At 31.5% G+C, this 24,001-nt stretch overlaps 1 protein-coding gene and 1 long non-coding RNA gene across 2 annotated transcripts; both read right to left on the bottom strand.

Moving 5' to 3' along the window:
• Positions 1-233: 233 nt before the first annotated feature.
• LOC131625263 (chaperone protein dnaJ 20, chloroplastic-like) lies at positions 234-813 on the bottom strand. The gene has a single exon (XM_058896143.1). The coding sequence runs from the start codon at positions 799-801 to the stop codon at positions 256-258; it is 546 nt and encodes a 181-aa protein (XP_058752126.1). The 5' UTR covers positions 802-813; the 3' UTR covers positions 234-255.
• An 11,522-nt stretch (positions 814-12,335) lies between these two features.
• Positions 12,336-15,257, bottom strand: LOC131625256 (uncharacterized). Its single transcript, XR_009290787.1, has 5 exons — positions 15,059-15,257; positions 14,745-14,928; positions 14,253-14,294; positions 13,190-14,175; positions 12,336-13,104 (listed from the first exon to the last, which is right to left on the bottom strand). It is a non-coding gene; the product is annotated as an uncharacterized LOC131625256 (long non-coding RNA).
• Positions 15,258-24,001: the final 8,744 nt, after the last annotated feature.

Raw genomic sequence — 24,001 nt, 5'->3', positions numbered from 1 at the left:
TTTTAAATATATGAATCAACTAATTAAAATGAAGATACCTAAGAATTTACCTTAAATATATAAAATTTTAGAAAGATCAAAAGCCAATTTTATAAAGGATTTTAAGCCAGCTTGCAAATGAAAACTACCCTTATTTTGTAAGTAATTAAAGAAAAACATCATGTCCTAACAAGTAGACAAAATTCAATAATTCTTTTCTAGACTTTTTTTTTTTTTGATGAATAGAATGAATGTAATATTAATTATATTGAAAAATTAGTTATTATGATCATCTATATTGATATTGTTCTTGGCTCTCATTCTACTACCCCATGATGCACCACCTCTATGTGTATGAGACCTTCTATTCAATTCAACAACTTGTTCCATCCACCTACTTCTTCTCAAATCATCCAAACCAAATAACTTACAATCATACTCTTCTTTAAGCTTTGGATTCGACAATATCTTATAAGCTTCATTCAATTTTACAAACATCCTCGTCGATTCCTCTTTCTTCATTCGATCGTGACAAACATCGGGATGATACCGAAGCGCCATTGTTCTATATGCTCTCTTTATGTCATCCATTGTTGCACTTTTAGGACTCAAAGATAGTATCTTGTACAAGTTTCCATCTTCATCATCTTGTAGCTTTTGATTAATGGGAACATTTTTTGTGGCTCGGCATGAAACAGAAAAGTGTGTTGTACGAGGTTGTCTTTGATGATTATTAGAATGTTGAAGGTTATGATGATGTTTGTATGGTTTTGAAATGTTGATAAGGCTTAAGCTTGAGTTTAAGGATAATAAAACATCCATTTTTGTTTCTTGTTTTTCTCACTGTTTTTATTAATGCAAGTTAGTGTTTGATTATTTATAGATAGAAGAATGTTAGTTGAACTAGTCTTATGTTAATTTATTTACATTAGACCATTGAGAATATTTATTAATTTTGTCAACAAAGAATATTTATTAATTCATCCCTTACGCGTTTTCTACATGGTTAGCGTCGGTTTCTTTTATGTGGAGGTTGGGTGTCATATATGAGGCATTTACATGTTTAAAAATATACGTGTGTGCCATATATGTGTTACTTCCAGGTTTCTAAAAACCATTTTTAATTTTTCCATAGACTCATACGAGTTTGCGAGTCGAATCTACGAGTCGAGTCCACGAACCCTTTACGAGTCTGAGAGAGAAAGTTGAATTAGAATAATAATCAAAATAATCCCTATATTTAAGATGTCACAATCAAACCCTCATGTAAATTAGATAGGCAACACATATTAAAACATTGACCACATAATTATCATGTTTGAAACTTCAATACCTTTATTAATAGCGAAAAATATCAACAATAATTAATTTAAACTCTTCGACATGAGTTATAAACTTAATAAATCAAACCAACATAAATCAGCAAATTAAATTCAACAATTGGAGTTGTACAAAAGTTTCCTTTCAACATGATCAAATTATAAAGAACACTTTTAAGCAAGGTTGTTAAACTCGCGAGTCAACTCAGACTCGTAAAGGGTTCGTGGACTCGACTCGTAGATTCGACTCGCAAACTCGTATGAGTCTATGGAAAAATTAAAAATGGTTTTTAGAAACCTGGAAGTAACACATATATGGCACACACGTATATTTTTAAACATGTAAATGCCTCATATATGACACAAATATGTATAATAGAACACCAATACATCAAAATTTAAATCTCATACTCCATAACAAATTTCTTAACCAAAAAAATTGATAATGAAACAAAATAGAAAAGTATATAGTTAAAGACTTAAATTACTAACTTCTTCTTAATTGGATAGTGGCTACTACATAAAGCAAATAAAATCATAAAACAGTTCAAACATCCAAAGCTCCAGTTAAATCATCACCACCAATATCATCATCATTATCACCTTCATCGAAATCTTGAGATGCTTTAAAGCTCCAGAGCAATCACAATATCTACAACCGCAACCACCCTCGTGACCGCAATTTAAAATTATGCATCTACTCAAAATATTCTAACCTTATGTCAAAACAGATTCTGAATTGAGGTGTTTTTATGTCTCTATCACCAAGGTCGTCCACTCACCCAAACTTTCCTTACAACACTTGTACGTAGTTTCCTTATAATTATCATTAATAATTAATTACTTAGTAAAACTTGTAGAAAGTTTTCATGTGAGTAGTTCATTATTTCAAAACAGACTAAAATATTTTCTACAATAAATCATAAATCTTATAAACCATTTTTGTCATGTGCAAATTGATATATGGGGATCGAGATTAGTGGACCTGATTGACAAATTGTGCATCACTTTTACACAAAAGAACATACAAGAGAACATACAAGGAAGCATCCAAGTGAAACATACAAGAAAATACTTACACAATAAAAGATTGAATTACGAAAACAAATGAGTATAAATCAAAAGACAGAACAAATGCGGCCACACCGTTAACGAAGAGAGGAATAATCTTTGCTAAAACAATAGACTAGGAGAGAGACTTTCTAATTCTCGTACAAGCAAAAAAAGGTATTTTTTTTTAAATAAAATAAATTAGTTTGGGCTATTTGGGCCTTTTTTGGATTAAAAAAACAAAATTTAGAAAACTCTTAGACCTGTAAACTCACCATAGACTCGCAAGTCTATACGAGTTTGAGCGAGTCTACCTGAGTATATTCGAGTTTATCAAAAAAAGATTATATGCATGAGTCTACTCGTTTTTGTTTCCTAGACTCGTAAACTTGTACGAGTTTATGAGTCTACCCGCGAGTTTGTCAACCATGCTTTTAAGAATTAAAAAAACTATTTTAAATATGTAAAGAGTATTCTAATACATTCGTTAACCAGACTCCTAATATAATATGGTGACAATTTTATTTTAAGGCGACTAATTATACAATTAAAAACTAATATGGATTATGGATGGTGACCCCTAATCATATTTTGTTTTGTTTTGTTCTCAAACAAAACCTAATCAAGATTTTATCACAAGATCATGATTATAATGCATAGACCTAATTAAGACATGATTGTGTTGTTATGGAAGTGAACAAATGGTAAAATCTAAAGGCAGTGGCAGCCTTTGTTTGACTTGTATATGTACTGCCCAATTTGTGTTTTACATTCATATAGTCCGCCGGCAGAGTCAAATTTATGGTTCATTTTATAGGAAAAATATATAGTAATATTAATATTTCTAGTTCATTGAATATTTCAGGTTTGTTCTGTCCATGAGCCAAAACAAAGTCAAAAGGAAGATAAAATTGTTTTATCTTTGAAAACAAAATTGAGGAAAAGATCGAAGAAGATATCACTAATTTATATGTTTATGTTTTAATCGACGCGGGTTAGGTACACATATTACTTTAAAATATGAGTTAAAAGTTAATGCGCAGACAATGTAAAAAATTTGTACATTGTCATCCAATAAAAATATTTTATTCTACCATATCATATCCATTACACCAAAAATTTTCTAATCTAGAAAACTCAAAATTTATATTGAGAGAGGGTTTTTGAGAGTTTTGAAGGGCTCACATAAATTTTTCAAATATTTTTTATGTTGTTATAATATTTTAAAAATTAAAAATATAATAATAATAATATTTTTTTTTGTCATTCTATACAAAAATTACTTTTTTAAAAATATCAAATACTTTTTTAAATCTTTTTAAAAATCATTTTCGTCAGTCTTTCCTTCCACTCCTTCCAATCTCTCAAACAAAACTTAAATTTTTTTTTTTGACATAAAATAAATGATATTCATTCATTCAAATCGATAGAGTACATCGTTGCAATACAAATTCAAAATCGCCAAAAACAAAAAGGATGAATCTGCGAACAAATCCACAGCATCCATGTTAATAGCATAAAACGGCAAATTGCATATGCCTACAAATATTAATGTATTGACTGTATTGAGATGTCCGAAATATTCATGCTTCCGGATCTGTAGCGTTGACGGCACCAAAGTCATTGATTGAATCTGCACTAGATCGAAACTAATCTTTCAACCTGAAACAAATGAACACCGCACAAAAACGGAAAAACAAAATACCCGCACAAAGACGAGAAATCAAAATACACCACAGAAATATTGAAAATCAAAACAAACGATGACCCACGAAATCACAAAAAAAGACAAAAAGAAAAGGTGTGAAAATTACTTATTTAAGTAATAGATAAACAAAAACGATTTAGAGGGGGTGATTTTGGATCAAAATTGATCTTAAATTACTTATTTAAATTATTTTTTGAAGTATCTAAATAATGTTATAAATAGTTCATCTATAAACACTTTGAATTTTTGAATTTTGGCGAATTATTTATTTCACCAAAAAATTAAATACATATTATTTAAGCAATAAAAACTCAAGATAAAAAATTAGGAAAAATATAGACTTAAAAATTTAATTTTAAACATTTTTATTGAAGAACTTTATGTAAACAATATGGCAAAAAATATTAAAATATATAAGTTATTCAATAACACATAGTAACTAAAAATGTTTGCAAGATAATTTTATAAATATTAAACAGTACAATTTTTTAATAAAGATAAAAAATAATATTTATAATTTTATAGAGACAAAAATATATTTAATTTTTTTAATCATTTATCCTTAAAAATATTCATTAATTCCTTTAATCATAAATACACAAATTGATGTAAAAAGATAATTGTTAAAAAGGAGGATTCTGCTCACAAAATTTTGAAATTTGTAAAAGTTAAAATAATTGTTATGAACAAATTATATATTATACTTTAACCTTTGTTGTAAAAAGTTCAATTCTTATAATTGGACAAGCTTTAGTTTTATACATTTATTATCACTTTGTATTTTTTTTAATTATTTCTCTTTAGAGAAAGGACTTGGAGATTCTAAACTTCACGTTAAAAAGGTGGTGACATTGACCATATAAAAGTTTTAAATTAATCTTGATATCATATACTATATATATGACATTTTCATATTCAAACAATTCACATTAAGATAAGTGTTGGATAATATTTTGTAGCTGGAATCGAAAGAGACATGAAGCTACATGACGAGCATAAGGTGTGAACAAACCAGACCAGTTACTGAAATATGATTGGTCGTTTTTGTAGACAAACAAGAAACCATTTCTGGTAAAGTAACAATAATTATTATAGTTGATTAAGGTGACAAATATTTAAGCCAAAAATGAGGTTGCATTGTCTCTAATAGAGAAATTTCTTGGCGCGTGCATGCAAGCTATAACCCAATCAAATTCAGGGAAAATACAAATAAACTTGTTCAATTACACGTGTTTTGATTAATTTTTGTTAATTAATTTAGAGTTATTTCTTGTGTTGTTGTTATTTATGAAAGCACAAAACTATAAACCGACCACCAAAGAAATCCAACATCTCACGTCTGAATCAGAAATTTACAAATATTAAGTCAATCATATCTATTTTATACTACCTCTAACTCGGTTTATTCTTTGTCTATGTAAAAGTAAATGGTGATACTTAAATTCCATCACAATCATGTAAATAGTATGAATAAATTATCAATTTAAATCAATGTAAAATCTAGACCGCTGGAGCTAGTCAAATTGGTCGAAAAATTAATTTAAGTTTCAATTGATTCATCGATTAAATCATTAATGATCAAATTGTTTATTAAGTAAATTAATAATATGAAATTAGATTTCATAGAAATGTCATACAGAATTATACGAGTCTGTTTGGTAAGACGAAAAAAAGAGCTTTTAGTTTTTAGCTTTTCAGCTCGTATTAATAAAAAAGCTCTGTTTGGTAACTCTATTTTAGCTTTTAGCTTGTAGTTTTTTTACTAGCTTGTAGCTTTTTTTTCAAAAGCTATTTGAAGTAGCTTTTGAGCTTGTAGCTTTTAGCTTGTGAGTTTTTCTTCCATTAATACCCTTATTATTTTAACTAAAATATATTATTACCCTCATTAATTAAAATGCCATTAATGTCATTTTGTATCTATCAGCTAATGAAACAGCTAATTTACCAAACAGTCACATTAGCTTATCAACTATCAGCTATCAGCTATCAGCTACCAGCTACCAGCTAAAAGCTATCAGCTATCAGCTAAAAGCTACCAGCTATCAGCTATCAGCTAGTTTTACCAAACAGAGCCGTAGTCCACAACTTAATAAAATAAACGTTTAATTACAATATTAGTCCCCTGTTTTATTCGATTTATTAAATTGGTTCCTCTATTTTAAATTTAAACAGTTTAGATCCTTATATTTTAAATTTAAACTGTTTTGGTTTTTCTATTTTAAATTTTAAGCAGTTTTGATCTCTCTTTCATACTTTTTCACTTAAAACTGTTGGATTTAAACATGTGACCGGGCGCCTTGTTTTATTTAAAAATAATAATAATAATAATATATCTGTTACCTCGAATTTAAATATAACCGACAAAAATATATGCTCGGGGTTTGAGGTTTGATTTCTAGCTCCTGCTATTTAATATTTTATAAGGAACCCAAAAGACGTCTTTTTTTTAGATTTTACGATGATATGTTAACTCGATTTTCTGTAAAATAGAGATAAAAACTCCCTAATTATTTATTATTTTTGCAACCGAAAAGGCGCCTTTATTTTTTATAGATTTTATGTCGGCTATGTTACCTCGGTTTTTTAGATTAACCGCGATAAACACTCTTTGTATTTTTTATTTCCTCAATGTCTACCTAATTAAACTTTTGAGCCCTAACGAAAGAACACTACTCCTCCAGTTTCGAAAGAACACTTCTTCTCCAAGGAGCCATAGTGAACGAAAAAACTCTCTCACCATTAATCTAAAAACTCTTCTTCGTAAAATGATATTATTGTTCTTGTTGTTGTTGTTGTTCTCCATTAATGTTGTTGTTGTTGGTCTTCTTCTTCTTCATTATTGTTGTTGTTATTGTTGTTCTTCTTCTTCATTATTGTTATTCTTATTGTTGTTGTTGTTGTTGAGAAGCTTTATTTTATAGATTGTAGTTGCATGAAAGTCAATAGATCAAGTAAAGAGTATGAGAATGGAGTGTTACAATTTCTTAATTTCGCGGAGAAAAAAAAACCTTCCTGACAATAAAGAGATTTTTTGGTGTGTCCTTGTATGAAGTGCTATAATACGAAGGAAAAAAAACATCTAAGGAATATTGTGTTCAATCATTGTGGTTGTGATGAAATTATTCAAAATTACACGAAATGGATATGTCATGGTGAAGGGACAAAAAAGAGACATATGTCGCATACAGTTGAATATGAAGATGATGAATTTATGATTGATAATCTAGAAGACATCATTCATGATATTGGAGTATATGCTTTCAAGAAAGCTAATATGGTATATACTTTGCGAAGAGACATGAAATGTGAGGGCAAAGATGAGTTTTCACGATGTCAAAACGTGTCACTCAAGTATGGATATACCTCCAATCAACATGTCAAAGAAGGAAACAAGAAGAAACACAAAAAATGGCAATTTTGGTGATGAGACATGTATAGGTCGACTCATACACATCCTAGGTTGACTAACAATGTTCAGAACTTGGCAATTTTGGAAATTTGGAAGGTTTAGGTCGACTCATGAAGACTTCAGGTCGACGCATGAAAAATTGTGTGAGTCTCGGGTCAGCTCAGGTCGACCCTTAGGTCGACTCACTCTGGGCTATTTGTTGGGACAGCATGCGTCGACCCATGGCCCTTTCAGGTCGACGCATGGTATTTTGTGAAAGCCTCTGGATGCCTCAGGTCAACCTTGAGGTCGACTCGTGAATGTCCTTAGGTCGACGCACACTTCTCATAGGTCGATGCATGGTTTCTTTTCCTCTATTTTTCTGATGCCCTGACTTAGCTCAGGCCAACCCTCTCAGATGCACAGGTCAACCTGTGTAACGCCCCGATTATTTAATTATTTATTTAATTAAATATTATTATTTTATTTTCAGAAGTTATTGGTTGAGAAGTATATTTTGGTGAATAAGTGACTAGGTCGGCAAATGGATTATTATATCGATGGAATATTATTAAAAGTGATGTATTGGTTATTTTGGGTTATTTATCTTATTGGGCCTAAATTGGTTTGTGTGGAATAATAAAGAGGAGGTGTTAAAGTCTAAGCCCAATTGAAAATGATAAAATTAGGGTTTTAGAGAATGAGAAGGGTAGTGTTATCATTTTGGGGAAAACAAGATGTGAAGAGAAGGAGACAAATCTTGGAGAAGAGGAACAAGCTTAAAGATTTTCATCCATAGTGCCAAATCGGAAGTGCAATCGGAGACCCATCAAGTTGCTTCAAATTGAATAAGGTAAGGGTGGGATTCTCTTCCTATAATGGGGCTTATGAACAATTGTATGTGGGGAATTAGGTGTGTAGATTTATTGCATTATCTTGTGTTGATTGTTGTTGTTCATAGAAAATTGATATTGGGAAATAATGTTGAAATGATGTGCGGAATAGAAATTGGATTTGGAAAATAAGGTTGCAATTCTATACGGACTGGAAATGATGAGGAGAATGAAGCAAAAATGAGAAGATGGGAGCCTCATGACGTCCGGCAGCCAGGACCATTGACGGTCGGCGTAGGACCTTGTCGGTCGACGTCTGTGTGTAGTAGAAGGGGCTGTCGAGCGGCATACCCCATCCAAAAGTCTAGTTTTCATGTTGTCCTATTGTAGGCTACTATTTTGTTTCTTTTTCATTGTTGTGCATTGAGCCATGATGCTTTTCTTTTTCATGCTACCCATGATGTGCTGTATCCATGATGTGTTGTGACATTGTTTTGCTTCTGTTTCACATTATGTTGTATTATTTATTTTCATGTTCCATACAGTTGCTTTATATATATATATATATATATATATATATATATATATATATATATATATATATATATATATATATATATATATATATATATATATATATATATATGGAGCATATCAAGTGAGAGCATTTTATAATGAGAGATGAGAGAAATAAATATTAACCATTGAATTTATCAAGAGAGAGAATGTTAATACATTAATGTGGCTATTAATTTCTCTCTCTTGATGAATCAAATGGTTGATATTTATTCCTCTCATCTCTCATTTAAAAATGCTCTCACTTGATATGCACTATATATATATATATATATATATATATATATATATATATATATATATATATATATATATATATATATATATATATATATATATATATATGGAAAGTAAGTATGATTAGGAAATAAAATATTATGAAAATGAAACAAGACAATGAGATGAAATAGAATTGAAAGGGTAGAAAATAAATTGTGAACGGTAGCAATAGTAGACTAAAATGTCTTGTTAACGGTAGATGCAAGAATTGGAAATGGAATAGTGAATTGAAATTAATATAGTGTAATGTTAATTGGTTGATTAATTTATAGTTGAATTAATTGCAATGAGTCTATTTGTTTGGAATATACCTGGACTTGGATCAATTATTCGATTTGTCGGTAGGTAACGGTATCTTGAGAATTTAACCGAACGAATCAAATAACCGGTAAAGAATAGAATTGTATCCGACTTAACCGGTTGAGCTGTGTTTTTAGTGACTTGGAAGTATAACCCGAAAATTCGTAAAGTCGTGAATATTAAGGATTTAACCAGAAATTAGATAACCGGTAATGACGCAGGATATATCTGATTAATTAGAGAATATTAGGTGAATAATTTTGGTTAGTTGATAGTGGATTAGTGAGTTACTTAAAAGACTAATTTATAGAGAATGATGAGACTAATTTGAATTGACTTAATGTGTCTATTTGTTGTGATATACCTGAACATGATGATGTTATGATGATTTTGTTAATATGAGTGAAGTTGTATATTGGCAACGAGGAGGAAGAGCCAAATGAATATTCGAAGCAAAGTACACGGTGTGGTTTTCTAATGTGTCCTAGTGCGAAAATCAGATAAAATGTGACACATGTTTGTCGACTATTTAGAATTAAATTGAATATGCCCAAAGGATATGTGTGTCTATTACCAAACATAGACGAGCTTGTTGATAGTTCTTATGGGTTCAGTTCAAGTTTTGTATCTTACATTGATGCACACTTCAGTTATAACCAAATCACAATGGATTCCTTCGAGAGTAGCAAAATAAAATTCATGATCGATGTGGGGAATTTTAGTTGCAAGTGTGTATAAATACATGAACATGACTTAGGGTATGTTTGGATTGGTGGTATGAGATGGAATGAAATGAAGTGGTGATTAATAAAATTCTATTGTTTGGATTTTCAAATAATTGATGGAATGAAATGGAACATGATGTGATCCATTCCATCTCATTCAATCCAATTCCTCATTTTTTGTATTCCATTAAATTTGTGGTGTATACGATGGAATGAGGTATTTTTAATAAAATAACCAAACAATAGAGTAAAATTTATATTTCATTCCACTCCGCTACCATAAATTTCATTATGCTCTACTCCATTATTCAAATATAGTGTTAGAGTCATGTTTATATGAATGAGACGGTTATAACTGTTTTTGGATAGTTTAGCGTAAACTGAATGAGAACGTTAGATGGAGATCAATGATTACGATGAATGAAGCTCCTATGCGATATCTAGGAACAAAAATCCATATATGTGTCAATAATTGACGCTCACTTTTTCAATTGGACTTATAAATTCAGCCGATTTAATTACATCTCTAGTCAACCCAAAACAAATATCATTCTATCTTATATATCTATAGAAAATAGCCACATAGCAATTAAATAGTAATTAAAGTGCGACCGCATGGATGGTGATATTTTAGCTCTATCTAATAAAATGTAGGTCCCTTAACAACCTTCTTATTAACTCAAAGGGAAATGACAAAGTGTGTGAAGGTGTATAGAATTGTGTCTCCAAGTGAGCATTTAAATGGGTAAGCCCGTCCCCAAGAAAAGGTACCCTTGATTTTAGGCCAAGCTAGCTGTGCTAAGATCCAACTACCACGGTGCACACAAAGTTTAAGCCGTTTTCTTTATTTCATAATATTCCTTGCACCATAGTCAACATATTGAAATATGAGATTTCATGATGATGAGAACTATTGAAATATAAGTATGTTGTTTTTCCTAATAGGCACATATATATATTCTGGTTTTATTGTCTTTTAGTTAGAGAGATTAATTCAAGGAGCCTTACAGCCATGATACAACATAAGTCCATGGACTTACATTGCAAACCATCTGTCAAGCCCATAAAATAAAATATGAAGCAGCTGTAAAGGAAATTAAGCATCTGATATTTGGCACTGTGGTCTATGACAGCTTGTCCTAAGAAAAATTCCTAAGGCATATATTTAGGGGAACTTTTTGTGGTATGGTATCTAGACAAATTGAAGTGTTTCGGCACAATTGTATTATTTTTTATAACCAACTAGTAGAAGACCCGTGCGTCCGCACGGGTAATTTAAATCTTAAGATGCATAATGTATTACAAACGCATAAAAAGAAATTTAAAAACTCGAATAAGAAATGTTAAATTAAGATTCATAAAACATAATATAGATGTAATAAAGCTATATATTGTAGTTATTTTAAAAAAAGAATAAGTTGGAAATGCAATAGGCAAAAAGTCTTCAAAAGAACTTCGATTGTATATGACATCTTAGATTGAAGTGTACCAAAGAAATCTAAAAAGAATAGAAAATAAAAAATTAGAAAAATTAATATTGAATGAAAGTGTTATTGAGAAATTAAACATGAAGTAATAGATATATGAAATAGTTCAAAGCAAAAACAATGTTTGGATTATTTAAAGGGTTAAAATTGTAGACAACAATGTATATTTATTGGGATAAACAAATATGAATATAGTGTGAATGAGAAAATACATTTATGATTCTATGGTTAATACTTAGAAGTGTTATTGCTTAAAATAAAAAAGATATTAGGGTGATAGCGACCCATGAAAGTAGTGAGTTTCAATGATAAAATTCACATAAGAAAGATATTATAGTAGTACTGACCCATAAAAATAGTGAATGTCCGAATAAAAATGAATTAATGTCCAAAAAAAGGTATTATATAGTGGTAGTGACCCGTGCATTCGCACGACTAAATCAAATATTAAGATGAATAATGTATTATAAACTCAATAAAGTTTACTTTCAATTCAAGTGTATCATAATGTTCGTTTGATTAATATTTATTATAAACTAAAAAATACTATAATGTTTTAGACATGACGTGTGAATATCACAATGAAAAATTATAATTATATGAAATCATATTAAACATTACTAATTAATATTAAATTAATAATGCAAATTTGTTATGTATTTTTGTTCAACTTTTATCCAATGTCCATCATATATGCACACGGTCCATCATATATGCACACGGTGTATTCTTGTTCAACTTGTAAAAATTTATTTCCATTCACACACAGCAAGAATTTCCAGATTGTACATCAAGAATTGTGTGGTTAAAACTCTTGGAAGCACTTTCAGACTTTCTACATTTTTAGAAGCTTGTTTTGGGCCGCATTGCCCTGCTTGCTTTAAGGATGATAAGTTGTGAGCACTTTCATCATTGAACTCTATAGCAAGTTTAATCTTCTATATGCTATTAATACTTCCAAAGAACTAATCTCTGAGAATGATTAAGTTATTTGTTAATTCATTATGAGGATAGTTAAAATGCTTCATAAAAGGAATTATAAGGTAATACCCAACAAATCTAAAGATACATAACCAAGCTAATTCCTTACTAAATCACAAATAGATAAATTACCACCACAAGAAATTTCCTCGTTGCAACAAAATTGGTAATTATGGAGAAAAGTTGAGAAAAATCAACACAATACACAACCACTTGCTAGAAACAAAGATGTGCAACATATACTAAAAACTATCAAACCATTTTCAGTTGGGATATGAGTTAGGAAATCTACCTAATTTGAAACTAATTAACATATACTGAAACTATCAAACAATTTTCTTATCCCTCTTATTTTAACCCCTCCACAAAAGTATCTAGCATACCTCATCAATTGATAGTGACTCCTAAGAATGCGAAGTCAATTGATTCTGATTAAAGATTGGCTCTGACAGTAGCACATCAAGGTTATATGCCTCCAACTAAGAAAAAGGAAAAGGAAAACCAGGAAGTGAGGATGGAGAGGGTTATGAGAAGAATAAACGGTCCCTGAATCAAATGTAATACCTCAATGAAATTCGAAAAATTATGAACGGAAGCATTCTTTATAGTTTGCTCATATTCAGACATAGTTGACATGGCTACCTGATTATCAACAACAATATCATAATATCTTAAATCCATATGCATCTTATCATATACTTGATTATCATCGCTGATTCCCAAGAACGAACCAACTTGTTTATATGGAAGCACGCAAAAATTTAAGATGTTTTCTTTGGAGAAAGCATAAAACACTTTCATACCAACATTGAGTAGTAATAAAGATCAGTCACTCACTTCGGATTTTGCAAACGAACTTAACATGTCATTCAGATCTTGGATCTGATATACCTCTTTCTTTTAGGTTCTCAAACACTCCATTTTTAAAGATTAAAATATAACAAATAAAATAATCAAAATAATCAGTATGGATGTGCAAAGAAAAACTACCTTTATGCGCAGAACAATTAGTGTCAATATGAACAAATGAGTTGTAGCTTCAATATTTGAAAGCAATTTATCAGGAAGGTTGGCCTGAATCTAAAAGGCAGAAAGAGGTTGGCCCATTTGATCTTCACATAGCTTCATAACATATGGTTCATAAAATCCAATTCAATATGAAAATATGCAAAGATGTATTGAGCAGTATGTCTTAGTCATATTTCAAATATATCATTGGCATGTCTGCAATTGCAGATTATAATCAACAAAATATAGCCATTGTAAAACTCTAGTGCATGTGCAATACTACAAAATGTTTAAATAAAAGAAGTGAATATTGAATAGATGATGAAATCACAATATAAATACGAGAGAAGAGACAAAATATGAACATATCAACAATAGATATAGACAAGTTATAACATTACCAACTAAATTACCACTGCTACATGTGCAACTTTCTCGTCAGCAATTCTAGCCACAATTTTAGATGTCCTATTATCTCCAAAGCCAACTAATTTTTGCACCAAACGTGCCAAGCATCAAGTCCTCTAGCCTCCTAATTTCACCTTCAGCATCAAAAACCTCCTTTCAGTTAGTTCCATCTTTGCGGCACGGAAAAATAAAAGTTGGAGAATATTGTTACCTGGAAAGAAGCTTATCTAGCACTTCACCTTCTTTGCATAATCTGTATAGCATAAGATATAGTAGCATATTAGCTCCGAATTGATTGACACAATTAGCAATTGTCATTATTCTACTTAATTAATACAATGTCTCCAAACAACCAATATTAAATATATTTCTTTGGAAGTATACTCTAGCTACAAGGAAAGTCGCTAATTTAAACAAAAAATAACACTTGTTGAACTTGGGAATTATATTATTAAATCTAAGTTCAGGTTTGGTTATATGCCATGTCGATATTTCATGAGTTTCTATGCACTATGAAGGTGACGTTACTGAAGCGGCAAATTGAAGCTTCATTCAAACTCACAGTTGCATAGTGACTTTATGAGTTTTAAAACACGGGCGAACTTTTCAGCAGCATTGAACCATAAAGGTACAAGTAAAGTTGTGACAAAAAATATATGGATAATAAGAACCTACTACATAACAACATAAACATTTTCATCACCTTCATAGGCTTCATAGAATCATACCAGATTCATATGACCAGTCATAGCTCGCAATATCTTCACTTCTCTTATATCCAAAACGCTGAGAACTTACATACCTCTCTTAAAATCTAAAACGCTGAGAACTCCAACAAACTGTCCCTTTCCCTGTAAATTATCAAAGATATAAACACTGACTTGTACCTGATGAAAATGGTGAACAACCAGAATAGTTAAACAACCAGAATAGTGAACAACCAGAATAATGAAAACAATGAAACATAGAGGTCAACGAAATGAAAATAGAATTAATCTGGAAAAGGATTCAACATACCGTTTTCAAGCTTTTGTCTGGAGATGAAAATCGCAGGTGATGAACAAAAATCACAAGTGATAAACAGTGAGTTATGAAAATAACATTGAAGCTGAGGTTGGTGAAAGGAGTAGAAATATTTATGGAAAAGTAAAGCTTCACACAATTGATCCGGGCTGGAAAGGAAAAGGAAAAGGAAGGAAAGAGAGATGGTGACGGCGGAAAAATTAGATCTAGGGTTTGTGTTTAAGGGAAAGAGGGAAGAAAGAGGGAAAAACTTTTGAAATTATTAGGTGCCACTTGGATGAAAGGAGGTATTTGATTGGTTAGTACAATTTTATTTAGTAAATTACGAAAAAAGATATTTTGTAGTGTAAATGAAATTTGAGTTAAAGGGTAATATAGGGTGTTTGGTGGCATGTTTTATTGATAGGTAGGTAGTTGATAAGTCAATAATTTTTTAATAATAAAAGGTCTTGTTTGGTTTCATTTCAAGACATGGCTGTGTTTTTTCTTTTAAAAAGAAATAGCAGGAAAATTCATTCACTAAATATTAAGAAATAAAAAAGTGCAGATTCGGGCATGTAATCTAAAATATTAGATAGATATATAAGTCTATCATTTGTTATCATTAATTAGTACGTGCATGCCTTTGTACGTTGTTAAAGAGGATAAGTGATTTGATTATAGGCCAACTTGCAGATCCAAGAGGATATTGGGCCAAAGGAATGGAATCAGCCCAAGTTAAGGCTTTCCTTCAGAGAATTTATATGTGATCCATTTTAATATGGCACCCATGTTGTAAATTATTAATAATAACTAATCACCATGAGTATATTTTAAAATGACAAGAAAATATGCATGTGAAGTTTGAATTATGAATATGAAAATAGGCAATATTTCATGAAGTGTTGCAGTAGGCAGTTTAAATTTTAAATTCGTAAATATGTAATACTTCGTGAAGTGTTGCAGAATGTGAAACAGTACAACCTTTAAAAACAAATGTTGTAGGTGAAATAGTGAAACGTAATGCTACTGCAGGCGAAACAATGCAAAAGTATTGCTGAAAATGTGTGTTTCATCAAGGGATGCAACCTTATGAAACAACACTAGTTTGCCCTATAAATTAAGCATTCTGGATTCAGAAAAATACATTTAGAAAATCATATACTCTTCACCATAAATTTCGGACACTTTTCGATACATTCGAGTTTTCGTCGGTCTTATGAAAACTCGATAAAAGACTTAATTATCTTAGGTATTCCTGCAATTCAACTCTAAGACGTATTTGAGAGTGCTTGAAATGCTTATAAAAAAATGATTATGTTTACAATTCTAACCTCGATCCAATATATTCATAACAATTTTCTAACAACCCCAACGCAAACAAAGAAATTACTAAAATATTATTCTCTTAAACAAAAAGAAAAAAAGTTAAACATTTTTGGATCTTTTAAAAAACTTAGTAACATTTTGGATTTGTGTGGAATTGTCTATATATACACAAGAAAAAATTTGTTTTTTTTGGTATTATAAGTTTATACTAGATTTCATTCAAATTATAAAACAATTCAATATAAATGCATTAAATGTATGTAATTATAATGGATTTGTAAAATACTTAGTGTCAAATATTTTGTATCACGTTGTATTTTTTAACAAAATCAGTATAAATGTATAAAGTTATATCGAATTTGTTAATTTATCTTGTATAAATGCATGAATTTATATTGATTTTATATATATATATATATATATATATATATATATATATATATATATATATATATATATATATATATATATATATATATATATATATATATATATATATATATAGTGTAAATGCAAGGTTTATACCATATTTATAAATATATCCACCGCAAATGCATGGGTTTATAAGTGATTTATTAATATATCTGGTGTAATTGTATACGAAACCAAATCATTCTGAAAATCTGGTAGTTGTAGAGGTAACACTCGATTCTTACAAAATCCATTAGGAAAAGTTTTTTTTAATCGTTTGATTTAGTTTGTTTATAATGAGAAGAAGAGGAAGAGATGGTAACATCATACCTAGATTAAGTGATAGACTTGGTAGTATTGTTAGAGAGAGTTTGGACCGCATTGAAGGTTCGTACTCAAGGTCTGAAGATGAAGAAATTATCGGCATTGCAGATGTCAAAGGAGGTTAAAAGATTGGTAGATGCTATTGGTCTACTAACGCTAGTGGGTTATTCGCTCCTGATGTTTGACGTTCCATTTTTATCAGATTTTGTTGAGCAATTACATAAGAAGATATCTAAGTTTCATCTTCTATTTAGTGAGATGACGATTACCTTGAGCAATGTCTCCATCTTATTACATCTCCCACTTGTAGGTAACTTTCTCACCCATCTAATGATGGCCATCGAGATTGTAACTATGAGTGAAGAGACATGTGTGGGGTGCCATTTCAATTTAAAAGGAGTTTTGGAAGATTCAAGGTAGTATAGAAAGAAACTAGATTCATCTTAAATCTCAATAGGATAAAATAGGGGAGGAAGATTGAAGGGAGAAGTGTTGCTCGACGAATCGCTGCAGATGTTGTTCAAACTCTTTTCTTTTGGGATTTAACTGTAAAGCTACGATGAGTAAGCGTAGCTAATTCTCTTTTGTTGGTGGTTAGGTATAAGCATCATTATACTCGTATATTAATTATGGTCATGGCATTTTATGTAATTCTACTTAAGCTTTAATATTGATGATTCTTTGATCTTAATTCTTATTTTGGATTAGCTACCTAAAATATGTTTTCATGGTATGACTTGACATACGAGAGGTGTTGGTAATTACTAGATCCAAGTCTTCATATGTTGGATGCTAATGTCTAGACATAGATTTAGGTCTGCACTCACATGAATGATATTGGTGAAATGAACCATTAATATATGCCTTCACTGTTGAAAGTTAATGTTGTTGTATTGGTTAATATGGAGAGAGACCGTTTATCAAATAATACAACTGGTCTCACATTGTTGACTCAGAGATGAGCTATGATGAAAGCAACAGGAGGGAATATTAATAGTTGAAAAGAAAAGCATATTACTAACCAATTTTACATGAGGATAAAGATGATTAAATTTAAACCCAACAAGTTTTCTCACTGTTAACACCGAAATCTCAATTTATTTTCTGTCATTTCATTTTTACAAATAAATAACATTAAACAAATCTTTTTCTTAGAATCATATAAATTATTGGACGGTCTATAAAACAGAATCAGTCCTTGTGGATACGATAATTTACATACTCACATTTGTTCTTCAACAAAAGGTGTCGTTGTCGGGGACTAGAGTTAGTTTTATAAAAGACATTGTGATAGTTTTTATCATTTTAAGTTTTATGTTTATATTAGTCAATATTTGTGCATATTTTGTTTATAGTCTCTAACCTACTAATTGTATTAGCTAGTTATGTGATTACTTGTTTATGTGAGGTAAAGATTTGAGATAACTACTTAAGTTTGATACTGAAATCAAAAGAACTACACGCAGAAACAACAGTAAGAACGTAAAGAAAAAGTTGCCAGACAAGTTGTAAGATCTATAAGAGTCTTCTGTTTCAAAGCAAGAAACCATATGAAGCAAATTTTGTAATAGAAAATGACACAGTCAATCAAGTAATAAGGATTAGAAAAATACTTGTTGATTTACATATGGAGAAAAGTCAAACAAATGTAGATTTTGGTTGATAATCTAGCAGCAATTTCCATTTCAAAGGTTCATGTTTTCCATGGAAAAACTAAACACTTCGTAATCAAGTTATATCACTTGTAAGAATAGAAAAAGTTTGGTGAGATCAAACTGATTTACATGAAGACCAGTTATCAAGTGGGTGACGTGTTATCAAAAACCATTTTGCTTCTAGGTTTCACAGTCATAGTACCCCGTAGACCTAGAATGGACATAATTGAATTCAATAGCCTAACAATTGAGGACAGGAAGAGTTTGGAGGAGCCATATTCAAAGGATGAGATTAACGCAGTGATATTTGGTTGTGATGGAGATAGAAGCCCAGGGCTTGATGGGTTTAACATGGACTTTCTGAAAAATGCTAGGAAATTATTGGTTAGGAGGTGATTAGTATCATTCAAGAGTTTCATAAAGTAGAAAAACTTCCAAGAGCAATGACTTCATATTTTTTAGTTGTGGCCCCTAAAAATGAGAATCCTCAAGGGTTGGAAGAGTATAGGCTTATTTTTTTTAATAGGTTGTATGTACAATGTGATTTCTAAGATTCTAGCTTCAAGACTTAGGAGGGTGATAGGGAAGTTAGTATCAAGTAATCAAACATCATTTAATCTTGGGGGACAAATTCTAGATAGTGTGTTGGTGACAAATGGAATAGATTTTTCCAAAAGAGAAAAAAAATTATTTGTTGTTTAAAGTGGATTTTGCACAGGCATATGAGTGTGTAGAATGGGACTATTTGAGATGTATGTTGGGAAAAGTGGGAATTGGTGAGAAATGGATGCAGTGTTGGAAGCTAGAGTATTTACTAGGTGTATGCCAATACTAGTAATTGTATTTCAACTTAAGAATTCCAAGTCAAAAGATAGTTGAGACAGGGAGACCCACTGTCTCCATACTTGTTCTTAATTTCAACTAAAGGGCTTGCAGGGATGGTCAGGAAAACTATTAATGAAGGTATGTTTAGATGTTTTAAAGTAAATGACTTAGTTCCTTATAGTTTATTATAGTTTGAAAGACCGGTCCAATCAATTCAGGGGTCCTGTTTTAATTTAAGAAATGGCCTAAAAAATTTTTAAAAACAAAATTAATTTTAATAATTAAAAACAACACATCAAAAATACAATTGTATATTAACCAAATAAAACACTAAAAAATTCAAAGTATTGTTTAAATTATAAATTTTATGTTTTAGTATTTTTATTTATTTTTAATACTTTTATCTATTTATAAAATAAAACAATTGGGCCCCCTAAAATTTGAGCTCTGGTGCTGTAGCGCACCCTGCACTTGTGCAGGGTCGGGCCTGATTGAAGATGACACAATCCTAGTTGGTGAAGGGTCTTGAAAAAATATACTAAGAGGCTTTGAAAATGGTATCGCGCTTGAGAATTAACAAGTAGAAAAGTAAATTATATGTACTAGATTTTAGTTCACAATTTTTACAAGCTGCTTCTCATTTTCTGTCCTGTAAGATAGATAGGATACTATTCAAACTCCTATGGATAACAGTTTGAGGAAATCCAAGGAGACTTGAGTTTTGGAGGCCTATGATCAATATATTAAAATCCAAACTTTTTACTTGGAAAGAAAGCCTACTATCTATGGGAGGGAGAGTCACAATGATAAATTTAATTCTTAAAAATATTTTTGTCTATCATATCTCCTTTTGTAAAGCACCAGTGAAGGTTATTCAGGAAATTATTTGCATTTAAAGAAATTTCTTGTGACAATGTTCTGCTAAGAAGAGGGGTATTGCATGGATTAGTTGGGATTCTATTTGTAAGTCTAAATTAGAGGGAGGACTTCGAATCAAAGATGTGTCTAATTTCAATAAGGCTCTTATAAGTAAATGGTTGTGGAGGTTTCTCAAGGAACATGGAGCAATTTGGGTGGATGCATGAGAGATATGATAATAAAGTGTAATAAAGTGAATTTCATTTTATCACAAATTTAATCTTTCTTATTTAGACAATTCATTTGACGTGGAAAATCCGCTTTGAATGGATTTGGATATGAGTTTGGGTTTTCCTCGATTATAAAATATGGGGACGCGTCGGATAATGGGGACACTAGTACCCACCCCGAACCCAACCCTGAATCTGCCCTGCTTATTTCAATATGTACATTATTATTTAGTTTTGATAATTTAGAATATTAAATATGTTACTAATGATTTGATATTTTGATATGTATTTATTATTTAAAATATTTGAAATGTATGTATTAAATTTTTTGAAATTATTTTATTTTAACATTTATAATGAAATTTTATTTTGGAAAAAAATAAGTATTTATATTAAAAAAAATTGATTTCACTAAATGAATGGTGGCGGGGCAGGGATACCTGAACCTAACCCAAAATCGTTTGGATAGGTTTGAGTTTTAATTCTCCATCCCCGTTTTGATTCAGGACGAGGAACAGGGTTTGTTTAGGGATTTGAATTTGGGTTTAGGGGAGGTAATAACCGTCCCCGACCCGCCCCATTGTCATGCCTACTTTCATACCTTAAAGCTTACCCATGTACTTCTTTGCCCCACCGTCATCTTCTCGAACCTAGGTAATTAAAGTACGAAAGTTCATGAGCTGGAAGCAACTCAAAATCTGGATCACCTCTTGTTCTAGGGGAGAAAGGATGCTAGAGTATATACCTTTGATGAGCTAAAGATTCATTATCCCTTATAAAGGGAAACGATGGGGCACTTGTCGCCCCTATGGTTACCATATAGGCGATATCCCGCCCTCTGACTCGTACAAATCCATCTTTCCAATCTTTGTAAGGCTTCGTGCAGAGTTTAAATAAACGCCTACCTGACAAAGAGTGCGAAGTTATCCAGCCACATATGGGTAAGATCTCTTCGACACAGAAAGAAAGAAATACCTAGAAAGTTGGCGAGACGCCCAGATTACAACAGATAATCTCGAAAGCCCTAAGAATGCTCCACATGTTAGGTGTGATCTAAGAAGGTGTGACATTAATGGTCATCAGGAAGTACGCCTCAAAAGGCATAAAAAGAATTAGAACCCCATTTCATGAATAACGAGAAGATGCAAATAAAAATAAGAAGTGGATGAACCTCTTATGGTGATCATGTTGGCTCTTTGCATTTCTGTACAGGACTCAAGGATCATGTCCTCTTCGTGCCTTGAACTGGAAAATTCAATAACCTGAGGAACCTTTTGATCATGTAAGAACTTGAATATAGAGAAACAATGTCTCGCACGTGAACATATTTGGCTTTCATCCTAACCATCGGTTTCCAATAAAAGGGGAGAAGCTAAAAAAACAACAGTGCTTGTATCCTTGGGAGAATGAAGAACCCAGTAATCTCTTCTTCCTATCAGAACCTAAAAAAGCCCTCCTATTTCTATAAATTTTCTCCAAGTAAATAAAATGGAAGTTCTAAAAGGGAGGGAAAGGGAAAAGGTTTTCTTGGAAAATGTAGCAGGGCCCTTTATAGAAATAAAAAAACCAATAGTACAAGTAACATACTCGCTTAATCAAGTAACTGTTGTAGGGAACAAAAGGGTTTTCCATATGCTAAGTACATGTGTACGGAAAGAGGCTAGACCGGTTTTCCCCAAGAAAATCATCATGAGTTGCATTAAATTCCACAAACGCTCCTTTCTCACTAAATGATCAACCTTTCATAATTTACTGACATTTTAACATCTATGAGGTCATTGGATTAATGATGGACACATAAGATACTCATGGGATACTTGACAAGTGGGTGATAACTCACCGTCATCTGAGGGAATCACCTCTAATTGAGGGACTCGCCTCTAAATGAGAAACTCGCCTCTGACTGAGGGACTCGCCCCAACCACATAGTTCAACCAAAGGAAACGGGAAGCTTAAAACATTTCACCCTTTACAAGCCCTTGTGCTTAAGGGGCTGTATAGTGATATATTTATGAGAGAATCCAAATGGGGCGGCTTATGTCCCTCACTGGGTGCCTGCCGCATGACACTTCTCCCGGAGTGTAACCATTTTGTGGTAGGGGGCTCGCCCTAAGAAAAAACATGGATAATAATGCTTATCCTACCCATAACTGCATGTGCAAAGTAATGCCCAGTACTCCCTAGGAAATAGGTAGTAAACAAATCCCCTCAGTCAAGAGGGGCAGTTACCAATTATTAGGAGTTCCTTGAACCCTAGACCCATAGGTATCTATAATTCTCTCTATCTTAGGGTTAAGGGGGATAAATCGTAACACACGTGATATACCCCCCTAAAGTTACATAGCTTCTCACCTCATGTGAGTTTCCCTCATCATCATGGACACCAACAAACAGGGTCTCTCACCACCGTGAGCAAGCTCTAATCCTCAGAAAATCACTAAGGCTTCTGGTCACCCTACCAAGCATAGGGGTGTCGCGTTTTTTGTACTTTTTGACAAGTACGGTCACTAACCTTGATAGTTCCACTTCAATAATATATACATTTTAATTCATATATGAGTGCTTATGGATAATACTCTAACCGTGGATGAGAGTATAACATCATTTAGTAGATGACCTTCAAAAGCTTACTACAAGTGGGATGTCTAACCGATGGAAGAGAATATAGGAAATAAGCTTAGGGATTGTTTGCTACTAGAGGAAAACTAATGAAAGAGGAAAAGAGGGGAAAGTCTAGATCTCCTATGAAAAAGAACATGTTTTTAATTTGGCGAAATTCGGCATTCAAGCAAATTGTCCGAATAATAGGGCATTATTTAACAAGAAAACCAACAATGCCAACAACTCCAAAGTCAAACAACAAGATTTTCTAATGGGCGAGTTATGTATCGAATGATAAGGATAATTGTTTCTCAATTTTAAAGAAAGATCGTAATATTTTCAGTAATTGGATGCTTGATTCAAGAGCCTCACACCATAAGTGCTTAAATAGGAAGGGGTTAACAACCTAGCAAATTTTAGATGATAGAATTGTTTTGTTAGGGAACAACCATTCATGTAAGATTATGAGGCATGGTTCAATAAGAATCAAGATATATGTTAGAACGGTAAAAATTCTAATAGATGTAGTACATGTTCCAAATTTCATTTAAAAAAAAAAACCCTTATCTCTCTCAGTGCTATAGAGAAAATTGGTTGCAAAATAGTTATGAAAAACATATTTTAAAAGTTATATGTGGTTTGTTGTTTGTGATGAAGAGAACTCATCATAAAAAAATTTATCCTCTTATTGGCAAAATTGTCACAGAAGATTTTTCGGTTGGATT

The sequence above is a fragment of the Vicia villosa genome, linkage group LG1 (assembly GCF_029867415.1).
Source record: "Vicia villosa cultivar HV-30 ecotype Madison, WI linkage group LG1, Vvil1.0, whole genome shotgun sequence".
Classification (NCBI taxonomy): Eukaryota; Viridiplantae; Streptophyta; class Magnoliopsida; order Fabales; family Fabaceae; genus Vicia; species Vicia villosa.
This window is presented reverse-complemented; position numbering and strand designations above follow the sequence as displayed.

Excerpts from the sequence above, each read along its gene's own strand:
- LOC131625263 (XM_058896143.1), bottom strand. The coding sequence starts at position 801 with ATGGATGTTTTATTATCCTTAAACTCAAGCTTAAGCCTTATCAACATT.